This window comes from Lepeophtheirus salmonis, chromosome 5, assembly GCF_016086655.4.
Source record: "Lepeophtheirus salmonis chromosome 5, UVic_Lsal_1.4, whole genome shotgun sequence".
Taxonomy (NCBI): domain Eukaryota; kingdom Metazoa; phylum Arthropoda; class Copepoda; order Siphonostomatoida; family Caligidae; genus Lepeophtheirus; species Lepeophtheirus salmonis.
Genome location: NC_052135.2, coordinates 30,353,635 through 30,378,084, shown reverse-complemented (window position 1 = coordinate 30,378,084; position 24,450 = coordinate 30,353,635). Strand labels below are relative to the sequence as shown.

The following is a 24,450-nucleotide window of genomic DNA, read 5'->3' as shown; positions in this document are numbered from 1 at the left end:
GAACATCCTTCAGGTTATATATTTTGATATCTAGAATATCATTAAATAAGTTAGTCTAAAAATAATGTATTCACCATTATGTATTTTATATTTTTTTCATCGTATTTGAAGTACCAATTAGCATAAAAACATTTTCAATTCATTTAGCTTTTCTAATATTAAATGCTAAAAACATACAAATGGGATGAAAATTATTGTCAGTAATACTAGGCACTAGGATGAAAATAAAAGGATATTTTACGAAATATTGATTTTAATCTACTTGTACTAATAAAAATAAACTTCATAAAACATAATATTCAAGTTAAGACGTGGATATTATGTTTCAACGTCGAAAGAAATGACTTTTTCTAAATCTTAAAGTAGTAATTATTGTTTAATAATTAATATGGATTACAGTATTTTCATGATAAAACCATTAAGATACCATATTAGAGTGTTCTTCATCGAAATTAATTGTCCTTCATCAGTTGTAAAAAAACCAACAAATATCAGTAAATATAATGTTGCAAGCGGAATTCTATCAAAATTCGCAATTCATTGTTTTTCCCATACTAAGATTTTATTATTAGCGGGCATATTATATGTTTTCTTGAGTGTGATTCCATTGTCTGTAGCTAGTTCGATCAAATTCGATAGATCCCTTATACCCCATAAAGAGTTCATGGATTTTAAGGATTCATTAAATATAACATTACTTTCAGGGATTAAAACACCGTTTTCCGAATAGGGGCCGTATGTGATTAGTAATCCAGAGGATTTTAAAGTCTTCCCTGCAAGTTGAAATAAACTGATCGAACATTCAAAGGGCGTGATGTGAATCATATTGATATTAAGTATAATATCGACTAAATCTTGTGTCCAGGTCGCAGGATCTGTAGATTAGAATGTACTTATTAAATTGGAAATAATTAAAATATACTTGGATTACCTAAAACATCGATATGAAGAGGACTTGCAACACACTCAGCTACATCTTCTGATTGAATATAATTGTTAATGGAGGTGAAGCATCTTTTATCATATTCAGAGGGCGTCCATTGAAGATTTGGATGGACTTCCTTACACTTTTGGGCAAAGTATGTAACGTGCATACCGGATCCTGATGATACTTCCAGGATACTCCGAGTTTCTTTGGAAATATGAGTCTTTAGAATATTCCAAATGGGTTCCCTATTCCTCGATGCAGCTGAAGACATGATGGATTTGCTCTTTGGTACTTGGATACCGGGTTGAAAATAGCCCATCTCCATTATTTGATGAAAGGCAGCAGATGGAGCCACCTACGCAGTTTCGTCATCATCATTCATCAATAAATTATTGTTTAGAACTCTCAACTCAACCCGGTCTCTCAATTATGATGATCCTCTCGCGGTGTCTCCGTCCTATGCGGGGACTTTCCACTCCCTGCTGGAGCATTCCATTCGTGAGGCAAAAAGGACATTCCAAGTGGCAAAATATTAAGAACACTAAAGAGGCCAAGGATATCGCCAAAGGGGTAGTGGCGGGTAGACATTGTGCACAAATGCGTTTTGCTATTTCCAGTAATGGACAAGAAAAGGATCCAAAAAGAAACTCACATTTAGCTAAAGCTATCAAGACAGCCTTAGGGGAAGGCGTCCCTAAGGTGACGATCGAAAATGTATTGAAAAGTTACGGAAAGGCGGCGGAAAAAGAAATGGAATTTATTGTTCGAGCACCAGGGAGTGTAAGGCTTGCCATTATTACCCATTATTCCTCCAAGTCCTCCTTTCTAAATGGTGCTTCGGCCATACTAAAGAAAAATGGTGCTTCCATTGAGCCCACCGCGTCCCTCAAGTCCTTCTTTGAGAAGAAGGGTGTAATTGTGGTGAAGGGACCCTCATCCCTAGAGTCTGCCGAGGAAGTGGCTATCGAAGTAGATGCTGAAGAAGTTACTCAGATCCATGAGGACTTGTATCAATACATATCAGATCCTCTGATGTTCCCCCAAGTGAGGGATAAGATTCTTCGTAAGTTTCCTTCCTCAGATTATATATATTCGGAAGTTGCCTTCCTTCCCCTTCAAACCGTCTCCGTAGGAGCTCGTGAGCTTGAGCTTGTTAACAAAATAAAGACTAATTTGAATGAAAAACAAGAAGTGATTTCCATTCACGACAATATAGTGGAGAATGAATCATAGATACTTTTTATTTCGTTATGTGAAAGAACAAATACATCCAGTTGTTAATGTCATTAGAATTACATTAAATGTTACATCGAATCTTTTATTTAATAAGCGGCATTTGGGGGAATAAACAAAAAAAAAATCCATAATAGCTCGCAAATGTCATAGATTCGACATTCGGAATAAGCTCCTTTGTCGATAGGAAACACGTTGAGTTTCGTCTTAAAGTAAGAACGAAAGCGTGTCGAGTCCTACAGACAAAGGAGAATTATCCGAGGCTTTATTTTCCTTGTGCCTTTTTAGGCTTGGGTCCAAGTGGAGCACCTTTATCTTTGCCTCTTAATTTGATGTCGAGAGCTCTCTCCAGTTTGCCAAAAATAGCTTGGTTTGGAACAGCTTTTCCAGATTCGTACTCATTGACTACTTGGATCTTTTCGCAAATCTTGGTCGCTAAATCTTTTTGAGTAAGATTTTTGGCTTGACGTCCTTGCTAAAAGTGAAAATATATTGTGATTAGTCTAGAATCGGGACTCTGATTTCAATTAATGTAAAGGAATGGAGGAATTTATAAAAACTGAGAAATGAACATTAAAGTACGTTTAGAATAAATTTGAAGGTATTGAAAATAGGAAAAGAGATGCTTCCGTACTTGAATAAGTTTCCCAACACTGAGAGACACTTTTTCGTGCCTTAACTCCTCAATTTCAGCATCTAATTTAGCGGTATTTAATGAGGAATTGGCATGTTTATTTGTGCCAGCACCATACTTAAGCTCAGTGGAAACGGCTTCACCTCTACGACGTGCAGCGTTGATGGCAGAATTGGACTTGGCAGCACCTGGACGAGCTTGTCTTCCTCGAAGAACAGTCACGGTATCCCAATCACTCATGATTAATAGATATGCAGAATTTATATGAACCGATAGGAAGAGAAATATTCAAGAAATGACGAGTCTTTGGAATAACTTCACAGAATTTACAAAGGAGGAAACAGAGAGAGAAAAGAAGAGGTGAGGCAAAGAGAGACCAGCCCATTTCAGCCAGGAAATCAGGAACCGTCCATAGAAACTTCTGCTTTAAATAATATATTTTATCTTTTTTTTTCATAACATGGGGCAATTTAACATGCATCTGTGCTTATAATCTTAATTAAGTCACTTAATGCCTCATTCAGCTCAAAATCTTACACAATTGATGTTTTTGATCATGATACTTTAGAATGTTAAGTAATCCATGACTTTACGTATTGATTACCACTTCTCAATTTATATTCACCGTCTTTTTACAGGTATTTGACATATGGACAAATGAACCCTTTATTTAGTGATTAAACTGTTTATCAGCCTATAAAAGCCCCACGATACATAACAATTTTTTTAAGTACTATATTTCCTCAGAAAGATGAGATTCCTATATAAAAGTACTTATCAAAATCAATTGGATAGAATAGGTTTTTATTCGAAAAACTAACAATTCATTTTACAAAAATATTTGGATAAGCCGTATTAATAAGAATCATATATTAATATATGATTTGAGTACCTAAGGTATAATACTTAACTTTAAAGGATGCGTTAATTAGAATATTATACAAAATTGTTTTTTAGCTCAAAAGATCACTGCTTCTTAAAATTCTTTAAAATAGGATAAATATTATCAAAGGCCTCGTAGATTTCTTGCCGAACCTTGGCACCAGTGAGTACAACTTTCCCAGAGACAAAGATGAGGAGTACAATACGAGGTCTTACCATCCGGTAAATAAGTCCAGGAAATAATTCAGGTTCATAAGAACTAAACTGGCTATGAGTAAGGACCAGACCTTCTAAACGAATAGGAAATTTAACATCACAAGATCCAACCATATTTTGAATCTTAAAGTCTTTAAACTTTGCAGGAAATCCTAATTTTTGTACTATACGAGCATATTTCCGGGCTGCTAGACGAGAATCTTCTTCCGACTTTGCACCAGTACAGACCATTTTACCAGAACTGAAGATAAGTGCCGTAGTTCGGGGTTCTCGTATTCTCATAATGACGGCAGCAAAACGTTTAGGGTTATATTCAGCATTACGAGCATGGAGTGCAATTTTCTGGAAAGGGAGAAATGAAAGGAAAGCTATAATACTAGATTGGATTGAGTGAATAAGTAAATGACCTTCAAGTCCAGTTTACAGCCCAGACTGACAGTGGAGACAATGTTTTGTAGCTGAGGAACAATGCCTGGATCCATGGAGCCGGGCGGTTGGAGGGAGAGGGGTGTGGCTGGAGCAGGGCTTGCAATGGGTGCGTAGACATTGCTGGCACTTCCTCCGCCGGCGGAAGGAGCCAGGCTTGGAGTGGCGTGTGAGGATGGGGCTTGATGATGCGAGGCGGACCCACCCATAATTGGCGTCATCCCAGGCGCGGGACTATTTAACAGATTTTGAGGTGTGTTGCTACTACTGTTGCCACTCCCGAGAAGTGAGGATCCTTGAAGAGGAGTAAATCCTCCGAAACTATAGAGTGGGCCCCCGCCATCACCCCCAGCACTTTGCTGTTGCTGCTGCGCCGCTTGCGGATTAATCATTTGATCCTCTTCCAATCCATGATGCGGAGTTCCGATGGAGGGAAGATTGTATGAGGGGCTCGGTAGCATGTTATCCATGCTGAAGCTAATCCACTATCCACTATCCTATGTGAGTCTAGATCCCCCCACAAAACTTTACACAACACCGACAACAACAAAAACAACCACAATATTAAAATATATGTTATTTCAATCTTACTAGTGTTATTTAGTCTGTTTTCAGCTTTCTTGTTATTGTTAATGAGGATTTATACACCCTTTTTACATACACCTCAGGAATTCAGCTATACACTTTATACACTGCTTTTGGTGACGTCAGGAAATATTAAGAATATTTTCTTTTAAACAATATTGGCATGGACATCCATAAAATATTTCTCTTCCAACCTCTTGTTACATAGCGTTTGAATGTGACGCCATCAAAGAATTTATAAAAGAAATAGAATAGCAACGCGTCTGCCCAATGAAGAGTAGGAGAAACAAAAAAGAAGAAGGAATTATCAACCTGAATGAAATAGTGAAGAAGTGTTGACATTTACATATGTATTATTTATTTATATTTTTTGTTATAATTTTTTAAATTGTGGTCCCATAAACATATTTATTAATTAAAATATTAATTATTGTTTAATTATCTATGATATTATTATTAAAGTATTATGTAATAATTGCTACTTTTGTTCTATAATATTATTTTTGCGGAAATAAAAATTCAGTTTTTTAATGTGTTTAATTAAATTATTATTACTATTGTCCACGGAATAAAACTGCCTTGCAATTTGTCTTCCTCACATATTCTGGGTGCAATTTAAGATTATTGACTCTCCCTTGATGAAAAAGTCGGATCACGGAATAAGTTGATGCCAACTCCTTGATCAATACAAAAATGTGATTGTTCGTTGGATTTCTATCTAACATGTGTTCATTAAGAACATTAAAAACCTAATTCTGTTTTTAACTAATTCTTTTTAATACTTGGCTGGCAATTGAAAGATGAATTAATTTTTTTATTAAAAAGAGCAGCTTTGTCCATTAAAATCAATTGAACATAAGAATCGTTCAGTTTCATGACACACAGCAATTGCATCTTGTGAAGGGTTGATAAGGCCTCCTAAATCTTTTCTTTTAATCAATTTCTCTGATCAACTTTGGATGAATCTGTCACGCTGATTCGCAAGGTATGCAACAAAGACATCTTTGCAATTTGAGGATAACTATAGCTGATCACAGATTCCTTAGATGAAGAGAGTGTAAATGTAAAGGAGGTGGAATCTCACAGTAATCATATTTCTTCTTTAAGTGGAGGAATATCTAACTGCTTAATTAAGGAAATAGCTCCATAGTCTATCTGCTTACAGTTTCCAGGAGCAAGCATAATATTGTCATCCACAATCAAGCAGTTTCCATATCCTTCTTGGACTTCCTGATGGACAAGGAGACTTTTATAACTTGCCTAAAGTGATGAAGAAATTTGTGCTTCTGTAATTAATATTTAAAATTTAACAAGTAATATAAACTTCCAATAAATTGACGTCCTTTTGGATTATTACTTTGTCCCGATCTGCAACGTAAAGTAAAAAAAAAAGTTCTAGGTGATCTTGGGATATCTTGTGAGTCAAAAGATATTGCTGGTAACCAGATTTTATGTAATTATCGTATATACCATAAATTGAATTGATGGAAACACAGAAGCCACGCATTACTTGACATACCTCTGCTCTCTTAAGTCCTCAATTCCTTTCAAAAATTATAATAAAATAAATAAATATTTTGTATTTCAAGATCCTATAAGTATTAGTGATATTATTTTTTATCTTTATGGAGTTCACCTCTTTCTTATATTGGTAAGTTTTGACTTTTTTTTTTTTTTTTGAAAGAGTGCTCCACTCTTTCAGTATTTATCAGACATTTCCTTTTGAATAACAACGATCGTTTTTTAAATGATTTTGTAGTAACTTAGCCTTATTTTCATCACTTGTAGCAATTTTTGTTTTCTATCTGTCAGAATAATTTAATTAAAATTACAATATCGATGGATTATTGATTTGAACTTTTTTCCAATTCAATTACTGGTACCTTTTTGCAGAACGTCGTGAACTTTTTTGCTGTATTTCTTTTATCAAAAGTTCTGGAATTCCATAGAAAATGGAAAGAAATGGCATCATCTTTTAGGCGAGGTCGCTCAGTCCTGGGAGTTCTGTAACAATGAGTCTCAAAGTGACTTGAACATATAACTACAGTTTTAGAGGGTTTAAAGTTGCCCCTCCCGTTATTTCGGATCCCCTCTCTAAACCAAATAATGACCCAACATAAATTTCTTCATAGTTGAGATGTCAGTAGAAAAACTAATCAGGAATTTACCTATTAAAAGACACATCCTTAGGGGATCTGTGAAAACTTAGATTTCCACAACTTTTTTTATCGCCAGACTTAAATGAGCAGTTAAACGCAGAGCAACACAGCATTTCGATTTTTTAGATAAAACTCTTTAATACTATATGTCTTAATATAATATACATTATTATACTGTGTTACTATTAACTATAATTTATTTATTATATAATAAACACGGTGTAATGGTAGATATTTTATAATACATATATTTATATTCATTTGTTGTTCTGGATTTCAGCTGTTTAATGCACCACAAGAAAATACTGCAAATTCATCTGGACTGCCCGCATGGCCCTTTTAGTTCTTAATAAATACATATTCTTTGGATGCCACACTTTTGATGTCGTCCGTTTTAGGGGCCTAAATAACCAAATTTTATAACAATAACCCTTTTCCCTTAATATTAAGGAAAATAGATAAATATTGGATCTCAAAATGGGACCAATAAATAGAATAAATTAAACCTTGCGGTTTATCAAAAAGTATATTGCTCAATTTGATTATATATCTTACCCAAAATTGTCCCAAATTAATTTTTTACATAATGTACAAATCTAGCTATTTGTGGGGATTTTCAGTAAATATTACTTTGATTTAATTCAAATATCAGTGTTTATCATTGACATCAAATAGTATTCAATGCAATTGTTAAGTTTTTATTTATTCATAAAGACATTTGATGTGATTATATAAAGATTTTTTGAAATTTGTTCATTTTATGTATTAAAAATATCAACTTTGACCCCCAAAAATGGCGCCTCCTTCCCATTGGATGTAATTTATGACATCAGTGAAAATGTTCTATAATGTGTACATAATAGAAATAAATATTCATAAAAGACGGAGAGTGACCTTGAGGATTTGTTGTAGAGTTGTGATTGTAAGTCCTTGTTTTGTTCAGGGTAGAATCAGAGATCGACATCGGAATAATTTTTGCCAATGTCCTTTAATGTTTCTTTCTCCTTGCTGATCTACAACAAAACATTCATCAAATGTTTATGGTTACCGTGTTAATTTTCTGTTTCTTTTTTTATAATATGTCCCTTATACACACAATTTCCATCACTACCTATGATATGGTAAAACTTAAATAGATTAAATACTAGACATTAACTAAGTCTACTGTATTAATGGCATATTTTATTAAAAGCCTATTCTTTACATTTGTAATTTTGTTCTACCCTAGTTATTTTAGAAACAGGCACCAAAACTTTACAATAAGAATCTAGTCACCCTGAATCTCATACTCTACGACATCTTACATCATCCTCTTTCTGCTGAAAGCAAAGCTTCAACTAAGTAAAGGGATTGCGGGAGGGACTATTGACAAATGTATAGCTACGCTTTTAATAAAATATGACATAAATACAGAAGACTTAGTTAATGTCTACTATTTTATGTCATAGCGTAGCTTTACATTTGTAATCCTAGAAAGTTGTTTTACTCCAAACCAGTTGGAATAAAGGAACACGACGTGGATTTTGAGATGTTTTTCAGATTATATATGATAAAACGTTTTAAAATACTGACCGCGTGGCATTCCACAAATGCATAAACTGTCGAATTGAAGATTTTGTCAGTTTTGTGAAACTGATACAGTCAGCAGAGATCTGGAGTTGGGCCGTGAATTTACTTCCGTCATTGATTTTTGTTAAGGACCCAACGATCCTTTTTCCCAATTTTGAGGTAGACTAAGTTATGCTAAGTATTTTTTGCATATCCTATCAACTTCGAAACTGTTGGGAGGGCCTGTCATTTTTTAATTTTAAATTCAGATCTTTACTCATCTTTTGAGCATAACTTCTATATTTTGTCTTTAAATCCCGATAATTATGATTTGCGGAGTTCTTGTGAATATAAAGTCAACAATGATGTGAATATAATATGTATTTCAAGATGAAAGTTGATTTTTTTTTTGTCATTAAATAAATAATTTATTTAAATAAAATTACATTGATAGATTTATAACAAATTTAATAATTATTTTAATCGAAAACTATTTCCTAGACTCTCGTATATATATCTTCCTCTCTTGTGCCAAAGTAGACACATAAATAGAACGCCTCGTTATGTAAGGGGCGCCGAACCGGTTCGAAGCTTACGAGTCACATTGCTGACATGCCCCCATGATCTCACTATCACAATTAAAAAATCAAATTTACAAATACTATAATAATAACAACAAATAACCAGACTAATAATACACAAACAGAAAATATCAAACACCGAAAATAACATGTCATGGTACAAAATCCTTGAAATGACTAAGCAATCTTCGATTGCAGCTGGTCCTACTTTCAAAGGCGTTATTTGGGCCCCTCTGCCCGATCTTGTCCACTTCTTTGGCTCCTTGGGATTGAAGGGATTACTCAACTACCTTTCGCACGTCGTAAATGTGCCTTGGTACGCCATTCACGTCTACACTGAATTTAGAATGTATTTTTGTTATTACCCTCTATTCCATCTAGTCGAACATCGAGCTCTAGGAGGCTTAACCCATACCTCATCACCTTACGAATAGGTATTATAGGGTGCTCTTTCACCGCCTCTGTGACTACTTTCCTCCAAGTATGGGTTCAGCCATTTCATCTTAAATAGGCATTCTGCTGGCGTTTCTCCGTCCCCATTCACTGGTATCATATTGTACTAAAACAGAAACTCCTCTATGGTTTCCCTTGTACTCGCCGCCATTGTTTTTACTGATCGATGGTGCCTCTCAATAATTCCATTACCGGACGGGGGATAAGCACAGCGGAAGATATCTTTCACAGACCATTTTGAACATAAGTTTCTAAGCATTGCCGATCTGAAACTGCGGCCGTTATCAAGGAGAATCTCGTTAGGTGGGCTTAATTCACTAAATATCTGGTTTATTTATTCTCGTTATCTCCTCCTCACTTTCTCTCACTATCCCCCTCCACACGGCATAACGACTCGGTCCACAATCAATAACAGTGAGAAACTTCTTCCCTTCCCAAGGAGTAATGTCCATAGCCAAACGTTTCCAGTCCCCGACAACACCAAGAGACCCTCTGACTGTTGTGATTGGGTGTGGATCTATGCTTTGGCAGTTCTTGCATTCCTTCAGGACGTTTTCCACTTGCTGCTTCGTAACTTTTGGGTCAACCTTCCTCGCAAAATGAAGAGTTACTTCTGTTCCCCGGTGATGCTTCTCGTGGATTTTCTTCAGCCTTTCTGTACATACAGGTGCATCATATAGTTTGCGAGATCGAACGATTCACTCCTTCGGCACTCTCGTTAACACGTCTGCTCGGTTCTTGGTTGTCGAGACGAGTTGCACTTCCCAAGACACGTTGTAGGAATGGAAGGTTTCCATTTTTTTCTTTTATTTCTTCTTTTGTGAAACCGGTAACAGCGGTATTTCAACCAAGGTTTTAATTTGGGTTATGTAGACGTCTACCGACGTCCCGGGCTCCCCATTTTCTTCCATAGCTCCGCGTAAGCTTCAAAACGAGTTATGGAGAATGCATTTGTTAGGACTTTCGCTATTCGACTTTCGTTGTTCTTGTCGACGTTCGATAATTGATCGTACACTGCTAACACGTCGCCCTCTAGGAGAAGAGGGATTATTTTGCTCATGTCCTTGAGCCCCAGCAGATCCTTCGCTAAGGACGCCTGCTTCAACCAGGTGTTCACGTCTCCTCCACTATTAAATTTGGGGATTACGTCTCTTATTTTTAAATTGTCCATCACAATACAAAAAGGCCCATTAGCTTGTAACGCTCTAAATAAATATTCTCTTAGCTATTGTATATATATCATCCTCTCGTGAGGTCTTTATTTCAACTACCCGCCAATACAGACATGTAAATAGAACGCCTCGTTAATTATATTAATTACAATAATGTGTATTAATTCAAATAAATTATGTATAATCTTATTTACAGTTCGAATTCGATCCTGTTTACCAAATTATCAGTTAATTTAACAAGTATTCAATACAAAATTTGAATGAGTACTATTAAGTGCATTTAAGGAAATAAGTATAAATTTACTTATATTCTCGGCTGCATACGTCTTGTGCATCTTTAAAAAAGCTATAAATGCGGGAAAAAATATTATCCACTGAATGTCTCACCCTTACTCTCACTCGTCAGTTCTTTAAATTATTTGTCTCCATCCCCTCTAGATTGCATTTGATATATAGTCGGAAATTGAACGTTTCAAATAATATATGTATAACATTTTTTTACATATAAACACAGAAATTTCTTTTCGAGGAAATATTTATAATAGATTTACCTTCATAAGAAGATTCATCTATTTTCCAGAGGCAAGGACTATTTTGAACCAAACTAATAAGTAAATAAACATGCTTGTCCTTTTTGAATTATATAATAAAAATACTGGATATAACTTTTAAAAAATAACAAAAAAACCTCATAAGTGCTCAGACGCTACTATAATAGTAATGGTTAATTTTCCTGTTGATAATTTAATAACTTTTGCTTTAATGAGAACTAATCAAAGTAGTACTGGCTTCCCAGTTCCAAATAAGAAAAATTGTCAAGTTTCAATCGAATTTAATATAAACTTGTAGACATGGGTTCTAATATTCTAATAATTACTGCAGAGCTTCATACTATTTTTATTGTTGAATCATCTGTTATTATTATACTACCATTATTCAACTTGATCACATTATAATATATTTAGGTAACAATACATATTATCTTTATTGATGAAAAATAATGTTTACTGTAATTTATTTCTCATTGTAAATGGCGAGAAAGAAGATATTTAGTTTATGTATATCATCAAAGGTGAGAATCCAGTATGAAATGGGCATGTTAAAAAAGAAACAGACTGAAAATCAACATGGTAACCCTAATCAATGAGTTCCTAAATCTTGCAATAATAAAATAATTCATTATTTATAGTAAAAAATATATAATGTTTATATTGATTGCCGAACTGGAACAGATAGGAAACTTCCTTCAGGTGTCGGACTACATCGATTTCCCAAATTTTAAATTGATAAAATAAAATAATTTTAGTAATATATAATATAATTAATAATGGAGGAATAACCCAGCTTGGAAAGTTACATTTATTATTACAAGATTAATATCTATTAAATAAAAATAAAATCATTTGAATGAAACTGATCCAACATAATCTTGTACAAACACGAATTAAAGTTGATACTTTATTTTTGAAGGGTAAATTTATCCGTTTAAATAATCAGTTCAATTATTTTTTGATAATTGAACTGAGAAAATCTTTAAAAAAATATCTACTTCGATTTTGAGCTGTGAACGTCAAGTGAGTCCATCAATTTCGCCTCAAAAACATTTTTTGGGGATTTAAAATGCTAACCCAAAATATAAGAGTTAAATACAACACCAAGTGATGTTAAAAAACTACAACAACGACAACTCTTTTATAATTGGACAAAGATCATATAATTTTACCAACAGGAATTTGTCATAAAAATTGATGTTCATCACCACAACATGTTGCATGATTGGAGCTTGTGCTCTTCCAGATAGTATAAGAAGCATAGAGATAAAAAAAATATAGTGTGCTTATTTTAAAGCAATAAACCAAGTAGCGAAACGCGAACGTTAGCCTGAGAAAATAGTATGGTCAGTATTTTTTCGGTAGATGTCGCTTTTCCTATGAATTCATTCATTTATTTATACTGAATATGGTAACACATTTGTTTTGTTTATCGATATCTTATATCATATTCTAGTCTTAAATAGTTATATATTTAGTTAATTATATTTCTTTTAAATTATAAATAAATTATGTCATTTGACAAGAATAATCTGTGGAGTCTTCGGATGTTTCAATCTATAAGGTCTGCAACCTGTCCTACAAGGGAGGAGACGATCTTTTTAATCATGCAAAAACTCATTTTGAAAGGAACGAAAATGCTTTGTCGAGCTCAATCTCTTCCAATAATTTCAATTGTAAGGCTATATTCCTGATTGTCGGCAACTTGTCGAACATTCTCGGTTCCATGTTTAGGACGAGTATGATTAATTTAAGAATTGAACTAATCCAAAAAATTGAGACACTTAAACTAATGTTTCAGTAAGTATCCTCCAGCAGTGCGAAGTGCATCCATACATTACTTGTAGGGGTCAATTGACTAGCAGAGTTATTCTCCAAAATTAATTTCGATATAGTTTAAAGCACATCCGCTCCCTTAAAGGACAAGTTGCAGAGCTGCAAAAGTCGACCATTCTAAGAAGACTCCCATACATTCATCTTATCACCTCAAATAATTTATTACTAAAATAACTTAACTATAGTTAATAGTTATTTATTAATACTAGAATTAGAATATATTCGGTATTCTATTTTCTACATTTGTGACACAAATCTAGCTATTTTTATTAATGCATGAATAAATTCCAGTTTATAGCTAGAGTTGTTATTATGAAAATAATAGTCAAGTAATATCATTGGCGGAATAAAAATTTAAATTCCGACCAAGACATTTTCCACTAATTTATTGTTTTCGTGCTCGTTTCCTACTTGGTTTAAAACTTTACCTTACTTGATGAAAAATTGAAGGAAGAGACAACTGATGAATACAAGAAACAATAGCATAAAAAACATTCAAATGTTATATAGTAAATACCTGTATTGTCTTACATAATAATGTGATTTTAGGGGCCTAATGGATAATGAGGGTACGCAACTAAGTTCAAATTTTCCCCTTTTCTCTTATCAAAATGGCAAATATAAATATGAAATCTGTAAAACGCGAAATAGTATATTGTTATTTTATAATAATTCATCAATCTTAATTTTCACTCTTAGGAAGGTATCTCCACGGGCGCCTTGACTCGCATGAAGCCTATAATATAATTATGAAGAACATTTCCATAATTGATTTTTTCTTATAAATTCCTAATATTCTCGTCTGTTCTTGTAAATACTTATTTTAATAAAAAAAAGTTTTAGAATTTATAAGACAAATCAACATATAATCAATTAGCTATCATTCATTCTGCAAAATATTAAATACTAATAAAATTTAAGTTCTTCAAAATATTATTGATATTTTTCAAATTATTGATTCTTAAACTGAATAAGATATGGCAACTATCAAATAAAACTACTATCTTGATTTCAGGATGTCTCTTTTTGCTCTATTTTTTCACCCCCCCAAGGATTCCACAGTACTAGGTAGGGCATATGTATGAGTAATGACTATATTTACAGTTAACCTTTTTTCAATCATGTCATCAGAATTCCTTTTTTTTTGTACTATTTTATCATAAGTTCTTCGCTTTAAGATTCGTTGATGGGACTTTACTTTTTTTTAAATGCATTGGAAAGTTAAAAATGGGGGGTACTACTCCATCAACAACTAATAAGACTGCACTTAACTTTGTGCTTAATGATGTCAGTCCTTGACGTGCTTAAAACATATCCTTGACCATTTGGATTGTTTCCAATCTTGGCGACGACTTTAGAAGCACTGTATTTTTAGCACATCTGAAAATACATGGTTATAATATATATAGAATATAAAATGAAGTAACAACTAACAAGGATGCCAAAACATATTATTGTTTTATAAAGTTATGAAAATACTTATGGAAAAAAGCTTATTTTCACATAATTGTAGTTAAGTTCACATTTCTTCCACATTTTACAAGCAAGATCGTATTCTAGGGATATAGAAAAAGCCAGTGTTCCTGAAGTACAATTGAATGCAATGCAAGCAGACTCAATGCAACTCTACGAATAAAAAAATCTGAAAGCATCAAGTTCCAATGATATCTACTACGATAACCTTACCTAATACTAAACTCCTTTTATAAAATTAAGAAAGTTATTTTATCACTAATTATTAATTTATTAAAATTTTAAGAGATATTATTGGTAACTGAAAGGATAATGTTGACTCAATAACTGAATGATTTTATCCTTATGTTTCTTTATTATTCATCAGTTGAACGCTTCAATAAATTGTATTCGTCATTCCAGAGAGTAAGCACTCTATACTTTATATCTCTATGATAAGAAATCATTGCCCTTACAATTTGAAGAATGTTTTGGAGGGGAGAAATAATAATAATGATTGCTTTTCATAAGATCAGCTACAATCATCTGTGATAGAGAGGAACGAAGGTTATAAACAATCAAGGTCAATAGAAATACAAGGTTATACCATAACGCGTGTACGACTGATGTTTGACTTCCACCACGCTTTTAATATTGACGTCATAGTAGATGAGTGGTTGCGTGTTTGGTCAAAATATGTTTTCTTCCCCAGGAGTTGGTACTATATATCACATTGAAAATTATAGCAATAGTGACGTCATAGGCTATGACGTGTTTGTTTTTTCAAAATTTGCCTATCTTGCCCAACAGTTGGTACAATACATCAGATTGAAAATTCTACCTAGCCCGATTACATGCTGGTCTAACCTAGTATTTCTATTAACCTTGATAAAAAATGACATTAGCTAATATTACTCCGATGTTGATCCTTAATTCTACTCTGAGTGCAACAAGGACTTACAATTATATCTCCGCAACAAATCGAATTTTGAGCATGTATGAAAGAAAAGAAACCGAAAATGAACATGATAACCATGGCAATTTGACGATTATTTTAGAGAAGAGCAGCTCAGATGTCATGAGTCATGACTCATGACGCAAGGAATACTAAACTACTGGAAAGGAAAGAAAAATATTGCGCTCACACAAAGAGGCTGACTCCCTCTTTTCCTGTAACTTCAAAAATGAGAAATGACTCGTATGATTTATGAAAATTGATCATATAAATATATCCGATTTGTAACAATGTCTCATGATCTTAAATTAATCAATTTTTTTAAATTATCCTAAATTATATTTATCCTTTTAACTTAATAATTTCATTTTATACGCAAACAAATAAAAACTTAATTTATATTACTTTCCATATATATTTGGCATATTTTTTTTTACATTAGTTTAAAAATAATTTTTATTTCGGATGTAATGATAAAAGTATAATATTGGAAGTACAATCAACTGTTAGATCGAATTAAGTTCGGCAATGTTTCTTTTGTTCTACTAATGATGGTAAATATTTTATTTTCAGTAAGCAACACAAAATTATTCATCACAACGTTGAAAAATTTATCGACAATTTTAGGAATATAGGTAGATAAACAGTTACTAGATTTGTAAGTTGTTGATGGTATTTCACTAAAGATTGGATAACATACAGACTAAATACTCAATTACTGTTACCTATCAAAAACTATCATAATCCCTTCAACTAAAAGTAAAGAGATTCTAGAATATTACTAAATTTAGTGTAAATAGGTCTGTCGACGTAAAAAGATTCCCTAATCATTGTTAAAAGACATGAACGTATCTCCCTTCCACATAAGTTTTTTTTATTTATGAACGAAGTTCATTTCTAGTTGAAGTTATTATGGTAACTTTTGATAACTAACGGTAGTTGAACATTTACTATTATTATATTACTTGATTTAAGGTCATATCATAGTTATATATTTTGAGAGATGTGGAGACATTTTAGATAATGATAGTGATAAATATCCAACAATATAAACACTATTTATTGGTTGTATTGAAGATCCTCAAGATGAAGTTATACAGCGGAGAGATTTTCACATAATGATCTACTATCAGGGATAAGATTTTAGAAATTATTCTTTTTCTCGGCTTTGTATATGGATCGACATGGACAAGTTGAATTGTGTCAAATTTAGAAAATATTTACGTTTAATTAGTCTCAAGTGAAAAGGTTGTTCAATAAAAAGCTTTTAACTGAAGTACAATTTTGTATATTCACCAAATTATATTTGTTGGTATGAGGTATCACAGATTGATAAGCCGATGAAGAATTCACTTATTTTTTTTTTTTTTTTTGCAATAACTAGAATCATTTTATTAATTTAGAGGCAGATATCTTCAAATGATGCAAGTACTATGCAAACTATTTCTTGGTAACTATAGGTCATTGCTATTATCGTACCGCATAAAACAGTTTTTCTTTCACTAGAATTTTCTGTTTGGAGTATTAACAATGATTGTGATATATTTCCGCCAATATAAAATACTATTCCTTGCTGTTATTGAAGATCCTGGAAAAATGTTTGTAGATAGGGAGATTTCCCATAATAGTATAAAATAATCCATAATATTGATATATTTTTTTTAGAGATAAGATTTTAGATGTTATCCTTTTTTCGTCTTTGTATGGATGGACTTGAACGAGGTGTCATATAAGGAAACTATTTATGTTAAGTAGTTACCTTTAGATATTTGTTAAGTACAAAGTTTTTCATTCCTTTACAACTTAGTACGTTCACTTAATTTCTACTGTTATTATAGATTGATAAGACAAGAAGAATCCACTTTTAGTTTATTCTTTTTTGCACTAGCTAGGCAGATATCGTATATTTATTTATGTACCATGCAAACTATTTCTTAGTAACTACAAGTTATTCCTATTATCGTAAATCATACAACCGATTTAGAAGTTTGATTTTGTGAACTGACATTGTGCCATATCAAAGCAACGGGAAGGATCTCAAAATATTGTATCTCTTAATTTTAGGATGTTATAAGAGATGAGACATTTCCTTTATTATGAATGAGAGCTTGGATGATTGAACCTGGTCCATTAGTGCTGAGTTGAAGAAATTAAGAAATTGCAATGTTAATAGCTTCAGTGGCAGTAGTTAATTTTAGTGCCTGAATTTATGCAGTGTGATACTAAGCTCTTATTTAGTTCAATGTTGTTACAGAAGTTCCTGAAGGATATGTCTTCTTCCACCTCCAGGCAAGTTGCAATGTCTAGCTCTTTCATATCTGAATGTATGATTTCGAAAATACAACTTTTGGAGTTTTAGCAACAAGAACCCCGAAGGCAATGATTCCGAAGACAGTTTGTCATATAGATCTTGTGCTGACAGACTGGTCTCTTCCATAGATATTGATACTCCAGAGCCACTTGTCTTTCATTCTCCAAATGCACTCTTTTGGTGTTAGTTGATACCTGTGTTGGTCTTGGAGGTTGTGATTGTGATGAAAGGTAGCTTGGCAGATTCGACCACTTTGATGGAATGTCATCATCTTTCAACCACCTGTGAATATATAATTTATAAGTATTGTTGATTACTAAAATTATAAAGGAAGAAATTGCAATATTTAAGTGCATAATTTAGAATTTGAAGGGAATGCTTCTTAACTAGGCTATAATTTCTTGTCCATACATTTGACAGGCATTAGACAGTGTATCTAAAAATATTTAAAAGGAAATTAAGCAAAGTCTCAGAGATTCACAAGCATATTCATATTATTGGAGAGCATTGTTTACCTTCGTTTGGAGTGGTTTTCCTGTATCACAGGATTGCTCTAAAGATTCAATGATAAAATCAGGCACTTTAAATGCAGACTGCATAGTCTTGAATTTGCTGTTGGTTTCTAGTCAATCATATCTCTCGACATGTCCCTAACCATTTGGTAAGGTTTTTGAAGTCTTTCATGGAGAATTTGTGAAAGCTCACATCCGGAACTTTAGTAATGTCGTCATATCCCTGCTTGTATCCAGGAGCAGAACACTTGTATACCATTATTAATTAATTAATAAGTAATAACAAAACAAATTGAAATTAATAAACTTTCGTGAACCACGTTTCCCTTTATTATAATTTATAACACAAAGGAAGAATGTGTCAGCCTCATCGTGTGGAAAAAAAAAAGTGAGCGTTATTTTAAGACGCACTTCCAGTTATTTTTAGTATTCCTTGCATCACGTTTCTTTGGATCAGCTACAATCAGTGGTGGTGAAGGAGGGGGAGACGGAAATAAACAAGGACAATTACCAAAAATACTCCAATGTCGCTTCTTAATTTTACTCTGAGTCCAACAAGGGCTTACATTTTAACTCCGCAACAAATCCTCAAAGTTACTCTGCGTCTTTTATGTGCAAACATAAATTTCCATTCATGTTTTGAATATAATTGAATGTAATAGGAAAGAAAGCATACAACTCAAGAGTTAAATAGAAATAACAACAGATGAGAAAATATAATTTATTCTTTAGATTAAAAAAAAACAACCGGCAATCTAAAAAATACACCGTCAGCCATACTTTGGAGTGCGCGTTTTTTTAGTCCTCTGTTCAATATCCATGCATAGAGATGTCTTTGAAATAAATGTAACATTTTTATAATTATCAAATATGAAAACAAAATTTTTGAGTTGCTATAGATAAGTCATTTTTATAGTCAAATTATCAAACTTTTTTAGACTAAAGTTTAAATGACTTATTTTTTTACAAATCAAATTAATATGATGAAGTTTTGTATCATTTTTGGATTTTGCATAATCGCCTAGGACTAATACGATTCCAAGAAAGTGGGATTCCTATGAATAGTGAATCGTTTCTGTCTATACAATATAATTAGTAACAATTGCACAGCTATGAAAGTTGCACAATTGAACAAAAAATTTCCACTGCCCGTATACCCTTCATAGTTGCACAATTGAACAAAAAAATTCAATATGGAAATTGTATCACATTCTTTTAATATTAAATAACCGTAAAGTATAATATTTATACATACAAGTGTACACATAATCAATGATTTAAGTTTAAAAAAAAATAGAAGCCTTAGCTTATATTTTATTTGTCAGTATGTCTAGCTCAATTAGACAATTATACGATAAATAAATATGGAATCTAAACACTATTTGTGGATCATAATTATGTTCAAAACCTGATTGAACATTCGTGTGTGCCCATAAAAGACAGAGAACAACACTAAGGATTTGTTGCAGAGTTATAATTGTAAGTCCTAGTTGCACTCAGAGTCGAATTGAAAATCCACAACAGAGGAATTATTGTCAATGTTCTTATTTATTTCCTTCTCCCTGTCATACCTTGACACAGCTGATTGTAGCTGATCTCTTCCAAAATATTCTTCAAATTGTCTGGATTACCATGTTAATTTTCGGTTTTTTTATTTTTAATATAGCCATTATACATATGATTTTCGCCACGAATGAAATCAAGATTAATAGAAATACAAGGTAAACCATAGCATAACACTTTTCGAACTGATGTTTGACTTCCACCACACTTTTTAATAGTAACGTTACAAAGTATAACTCTTAACCAGAGTAGTTATATACTGCCTTTCTTGACTGCTACTGTTAAAGTACCCATTGTTATACTCTATGACGTCAAAATCTGTCCATCTTGCGTAGTAGTCGGTATGGTGCATCAAATTGAAAAGTCTAGCAAGTCCTTTTACATAATTGTCTAACCTAAGGTTAATAGAAATACAAGGTTATACCATAACGTGTTTATGACGGATGTCTAATTTCCACTGCGCTTTTAATAGTAGCGTCATAGTGTATAAGTAGTTGCGTGTTTTGTTTATATTTTTCATCGTATAAAAAAAGAAACAATCTACATTCTTGATTCAACATTTTGACTAGGTCTTTATTAAAATACATTCAAGCCCATTGAGGATCTTCCACGTCGTAATGAAGTATATGACGCCATTAGGAAAATTAAATTGAAGGCTTATTAGTTATTCTATGTTAACTCTTCAGCTTAGTCATCATCATTCTATTATTCAATCCAAGAACAATATATTCAATCCGTATATATTGTAATTACTTCTAAGTTATTTGTATTGACTCTCATTTGTTAGGATGGCTATAAATGATCATAAGCATACTTCATCAAATAGAAGATACTAGATGAAGACTCCTTGGAGAATGTGTGGAGTTCAATCTAACAAAAAATCGTGTTACTTCGTCATTCCCAGCATTAAAGAATAGGTCATTGTGATTAAGTGCAACATAATTACATATACTAGGGATCATGAATTAAAAAAAGCAAACATAATATGCATTGCTATGTAATGATTTAATTAAACTTAAGTATCTATTTCTACTTTTATTTACTTCATTATTTAAATACTTTTAGCTTGAACAATTATGAAAAGGGAATTATGATTCAAAATGATTTTCACATACAGAATGGCCAGTAGGTTTCCAATTAGGAAGATATTTAAGATTTGATATCCATTATTTTCTTCTTGCAACTTCTTTTGAATTTTTGGGAATGGGAAACTTAAAAAAGCGAACGTTTCCTTGAAGCTTTTGGAAACATAACTCAGTTCTATTTTTGCATCTTCGGACGCTAGAATTACCCATTATTTTGAAGTAATTTGCTTCAATTTTGCCTTATAATAATATGTAAATATAAAATATTTAAGACAAAAATAAATTATATAAGTGATTTTACTTATTCAAACTTATTAATACTACGTAGTACGTACAATAAATAAATGAGTGACGTTATAGAAAAACGACGTCTTCCAAAAATATTATGAAAAATATTGACCACACTATTTCCTCAGGCTAGCGGTGCTCGATGCGCTACTTGGTTTCATGCCTTATATAAACCCTATAGAGCGTTTTGATTGCCGTCATGAATTACATAAGGAGACTTAATACTTATACTGGCATTAAATACAAACTTGATGCTAATGATAGACAATGTTATTTGAATATAATCAAAGTTATATGTACTGAAAATCCCTAAAAATGGCTAAAATTGTAGAATTTAGTATTATAGTTGGAGAAAAATATCTTATTCTTTGCATTCTAATAATGAATTTGTATCTATAATACAGAAATAAGATCTAAATTTCTCAATTAGAACAATTATTATTATTATTTTGATAATAAGGGTCGATACAAGTAGGATAATTAAATAAAAAAAAAAATTATTTCCATTGTAATGGTTAATTTTTATCTACAATATTGATTGTATTGCGATGTAATAGAGCATTTTCAAGTGACGTCACAATTTTATTGTCCTCTATTTTGGGGCCTCAATTCATTTTATGCTCATATATTAACAAAACAAGGGAATAGAGGGATATATATTTTTTAAGCAGTAAGGTTTAAGTCGTTTGTATTTGTTTGTACAATATTGACGTACAATAGTTTGCTCTTTTTCTTAATATTCAAGAAAAGGGTCTTGATTGATATAAAAACTTGGTTGTTTAGGCCAGTCTAAATAGACTGCATAAAAATTGTAATGTCACATGATAATGTTCTATTTTAATAATGTGTTTCTTTTTCATTTTATCTGAAATGACCTCAATTATTGAGATTGTAAGACATTAATTATGTCGTAGTTACATAAAATATTACTTTTTCTTTTCATCATATCTGTTTTTTTATTCCTGATAAGAAATATATCAATGGTGTTATTTTGATCCAAAAATATAATTCATATCTGAAGAAAAACAATGATGTTTGTTACAGAGTCAAATAAATTCACTATTATGTTAAACAATAATTTACCCTAAATTCTTTATTTACAGGCTAATTTTATATTGCTGTAATTAGGGGAAGATAAACAAGATGAAGAATACATTTTACAAAATATCTACAGAGAGGGGATCTCAAATACGGAAAATTTCAGGATAATGAATATTTACTTTCCATAACTATTTCAGGAATTCATATATATCTTTTGCTTTTGCATGTAGGGGATGAAAATTGTGAATTTTGAACATGAAAAAAAAAAAACCCTAAAATCAACATGACAATAGTCAATTTGAAGAACGTTATGGAGGAAAGCAGCTTAGCTATGACGTTTCATTAGATCAGCTACAGTCACTTTTAACCAGGGAGGAGGGGGAGAAGGAAATAAATAAGGACATAGGCAAGAATTACTCCTACGTCAATCATCAATTCTGGATTTTATGGACTATGATTTCATAGTTTGACTCTTTGCCCAATACTCTACCAAAAATCGACCTAAAGACTTAACGGGAAACGATGCCGACAATAGGGAAGGGTCCATAGTGCAATGATGATATAATTGACAAGTATATATTTTCGGGCTGTGTTTTAAATTAAATAAAAAAAAAAAAAAAAAAATAGCCAAATAAATAGCTAGATACTGGAAAGAAAATCCTTCAAATAGCTGTTGCTCAGAAAGAAGAAAAGGAGTAAGAGACGTACAGTACGTTCAACTCCCTCACGCTTCACATCAACTGACATCCAAATTAGAACTGTCCAAGTATCGTATGGAGTCTCTCAGAGTTCGAGTTGCTTCACTCCTACTTATCACCTTGGAAAATTATCAACATTTCGTTTTCAAGCATAAATAATGGTTATGAATACCTTAACATGTACTCATATCAATATTAGGTTTAACAGCGACTAATCCCCTTGAAGCATTTTCAATGTGGGGAGTTGAATCTTGAAGTCATTTGGATGAATACCTTTTATTTAGGGAAAAATATGAGAAGACGACAGAAGAATCTTCAGCCAATATTATGCTCCACCTTTCCCAATAGTTTATTACCCAATCAAGGCCACATATTCGCATTAATCAATTAAGAACTCAAATTAATTACTTTATGAGTTGTATATGATAATATTAAATAAATTGATTAATAAACAATAAATTAGACAATAAGAAAACAATCTTTAATTATTGAATCAATGATAAACTGAAGTTATCAATAACGAAGTGGTAAATTGTAATTTATTAGTTCCTTAATCCTGGAGGAGCTCAGCCTTGTTTTGTATTCTTAAATACATTAGAGTTATCGAGGTCCGAGGTTCACCAAGTTAGTGAAGGAAATCTTTCTCAACAAAGAGGATAACTTGGATTTGTAGAACGGTAATGCAAAGATGACTAAAGCAGATAGTGATGTTGTAATTAATAATTAATATTGATAAATGAAACCAAAGAATGTAAAGGCCTAGAACATCAACATTATCTATCGGAATATAAAACGATAACTCTTGATTGATGAAGTAAATGAAGGATTTAGAGTTGGAGACAATTCCTCTCTCCATAATTGATCCAACATATTATCAGGATAATATACATTTTGACATGGAAGAGTCTCAATGAAATATAGGGTCGTATTGGAAATGAGGATTTAAATTTCTGGAGCTGACGATAGGAGCAAACAAGATACGAGAATTATAGCACATCTTTGCAAAGTGGATTACTTCCCGAGGCTCCATGAGTTGAAGTGAAGCGACTTGGACTCCGAGAGACTCTATAGATACTTGGCTAGAGTTAGAATCCGAGTAGAGGCTTAACAGTGAATTGGTATCCATGAAATACATGGAATTATATCGCAGAACTGGGGCCATTATATTCTTTACCGAGACAGAGTTGGAAACACAGACATTATCCTTTATCAATTATATTAATTATTAATACGACAAAAGAAGGATTGATGATTATTATTTTTCCTTTTATAATTTATTCTTCTAATTTATGTACCGTGTGTCTGTTCCTCCCTCTATTCGTTTTCATAAAATAATATGAG

The 24,450-nt window shown here is 32.4% G+C and overlaps 4 protein-coding genes and 1 long non-coding RNA gene across 5 annotated transcripts; 1 reads left to right on the top strand and 4 right to left on the bottom strand.

Moving 5' to 3' along the window:
• Positions 1-537: 537 nt before the first annotated feature.
• On the bottom strand, positions 538-1,253 carry LOC121117205 (methyltransferase-like 26). Its single transcript, XM_040711560.2, has 2 exons — positions 932-1,253; positions 538-875 (listed from the first exon to the last, which is right to left on the bottom strand). Exons 1-2 carry the CDS (start codon positions 1,251-1,253, stop codon positions 538-540), a joined length of 660 nt encoding a protein of 219 aa, XP_040567494.1.
• Positions 1,254-1,258: 5 nt separating this feature from the next.
• LOC121117204 (probable transcriptional regulatory protein MMOB1910) lies at positions 1,259-2,235 on the top strand. The gene has a single exon (XM_040711559.2). The coding sequence runs from the start codon at positions 1,274-1,276 to the stop codon at positions 2,159-2,161; it is 888 nt and encodes a 295-aa protein (XP_040567493.1). The 5' UTR covers positions 1,259-1,273; the 3' UTR covers positions 2,162-2,235.
• mbf1 (multiprotein bridging factor 1) lies at positions 2,142-3,141 on the bottom strand. Its single transcript, XM_040711561.2, has 2 exons — positions 2,796-3,141; positions 2,142-2,636 (listed from the first exon to the last, which is right to left on the bottom strand). Exons 1-2 carry the CDS (start codon positions 3,033-3,035, stop codon positions 2,427-2,429), a joined length of 450 nt encoding a protein of 149 aa, XP_040567495.1. The 5' UTR covers positions 3,036-3,141; the 3' UTR covers positions 2,142-2,426.
• Positions 3,142-3,582: 441 nt separating this feature from the next.
• On the bottom strand, positions 3,583-4,953 carry Tbp (TATA binding protein). The gene is made up of 2 exons (XM_040711558.2): positions 4,301-4,953; positions 3,583-4,235 (listed from the first exon to the last, which is right to left on the bottom strand). The coding sequence occupies exons 1-2, from the start codon at positions 4,787-4,789 to the stop codon at positions 3,762-3,764; spliced, it is 963 nt and encodes a 320-aa protein (XP_040567492.1). The 5' UTR covers positions 4,790-4,953; the 3' UTR covers positions 3,583-3,761.
• An 11,189-nt stretch (positions 4,954-16,142) lies between these two features.
• On the bottom strand, positions 16,143-19,521 carry LOC139905432 (uncharacterized). The gene is made up of 2 exons (XR_011780160.1): positions 18,438-19,521; positions 16,143-18,204 (listed from the first exon to the last, which is right to left on the bottom strand). It is a non-coding gene; the product is annotated as an uncharacterized lncRNA (long non-coding RNA).
• Positions 19,522-24,450: the final 4,929 nt, after the last annotated feature.

What these genes read in the sequence shown, in the direction of transcription:
- LOC121117205 (XM_040711560.2), bottom strand. Translation starts at nt 1,253, where the DNA reads ATGGAGATGGGCTATTTTCAACCCGGTATCCAAGTACCAAAGAGCAAA. An exon ending in TCTTCATATCGATGTTTTAG is followed by an intron (nt 876 to 931) that starts GTAATCCAAGTA and finishes TCTAATCTACAG; the next exon opens with ATCCTGCGACCTGGACACAA.
- LOC121117204 (XM_040711559.2), top strand. Translation starts at nt 1,274, where the DNA reads ATGGAGCCACCTACGCAGTTTCGTCATCATCATTCATCAATAAATTAT.
- mbf1 (XM_040711561.2), bottom strand. Translation starts at nt 3,035, where the DNA reads ATGAGTGATTGGGATACCGTGACTGTTCTTCGAGGAAGACAAGCTCGT. An exon ending in GTGTTGGGAAACTTATTCAA is followed by an intron (nt 2,637 to 2,795) that starts GTACGGAAGCAT and finishes TTTCACTTTTAG; the next exon opens with CAAGGACGTCAAGCCAAAAA.
- Tbp (XM_040711558.2), bottom strand. Translation starts at nt 4,789, where the DNA reads ATGGATAACATGCTACCGAGCCCCTCATACAATCTTCCCTCCATCGGA. An exon ending in GCTGTAAACTGGACTTGAAG is followed by an intron (nt 4,236 to 4,300) that starts GTCATTTACTTA and finishes CTCCCTTTCCAG; the next exon opens with AAAATTGCACTCCATGCTCG.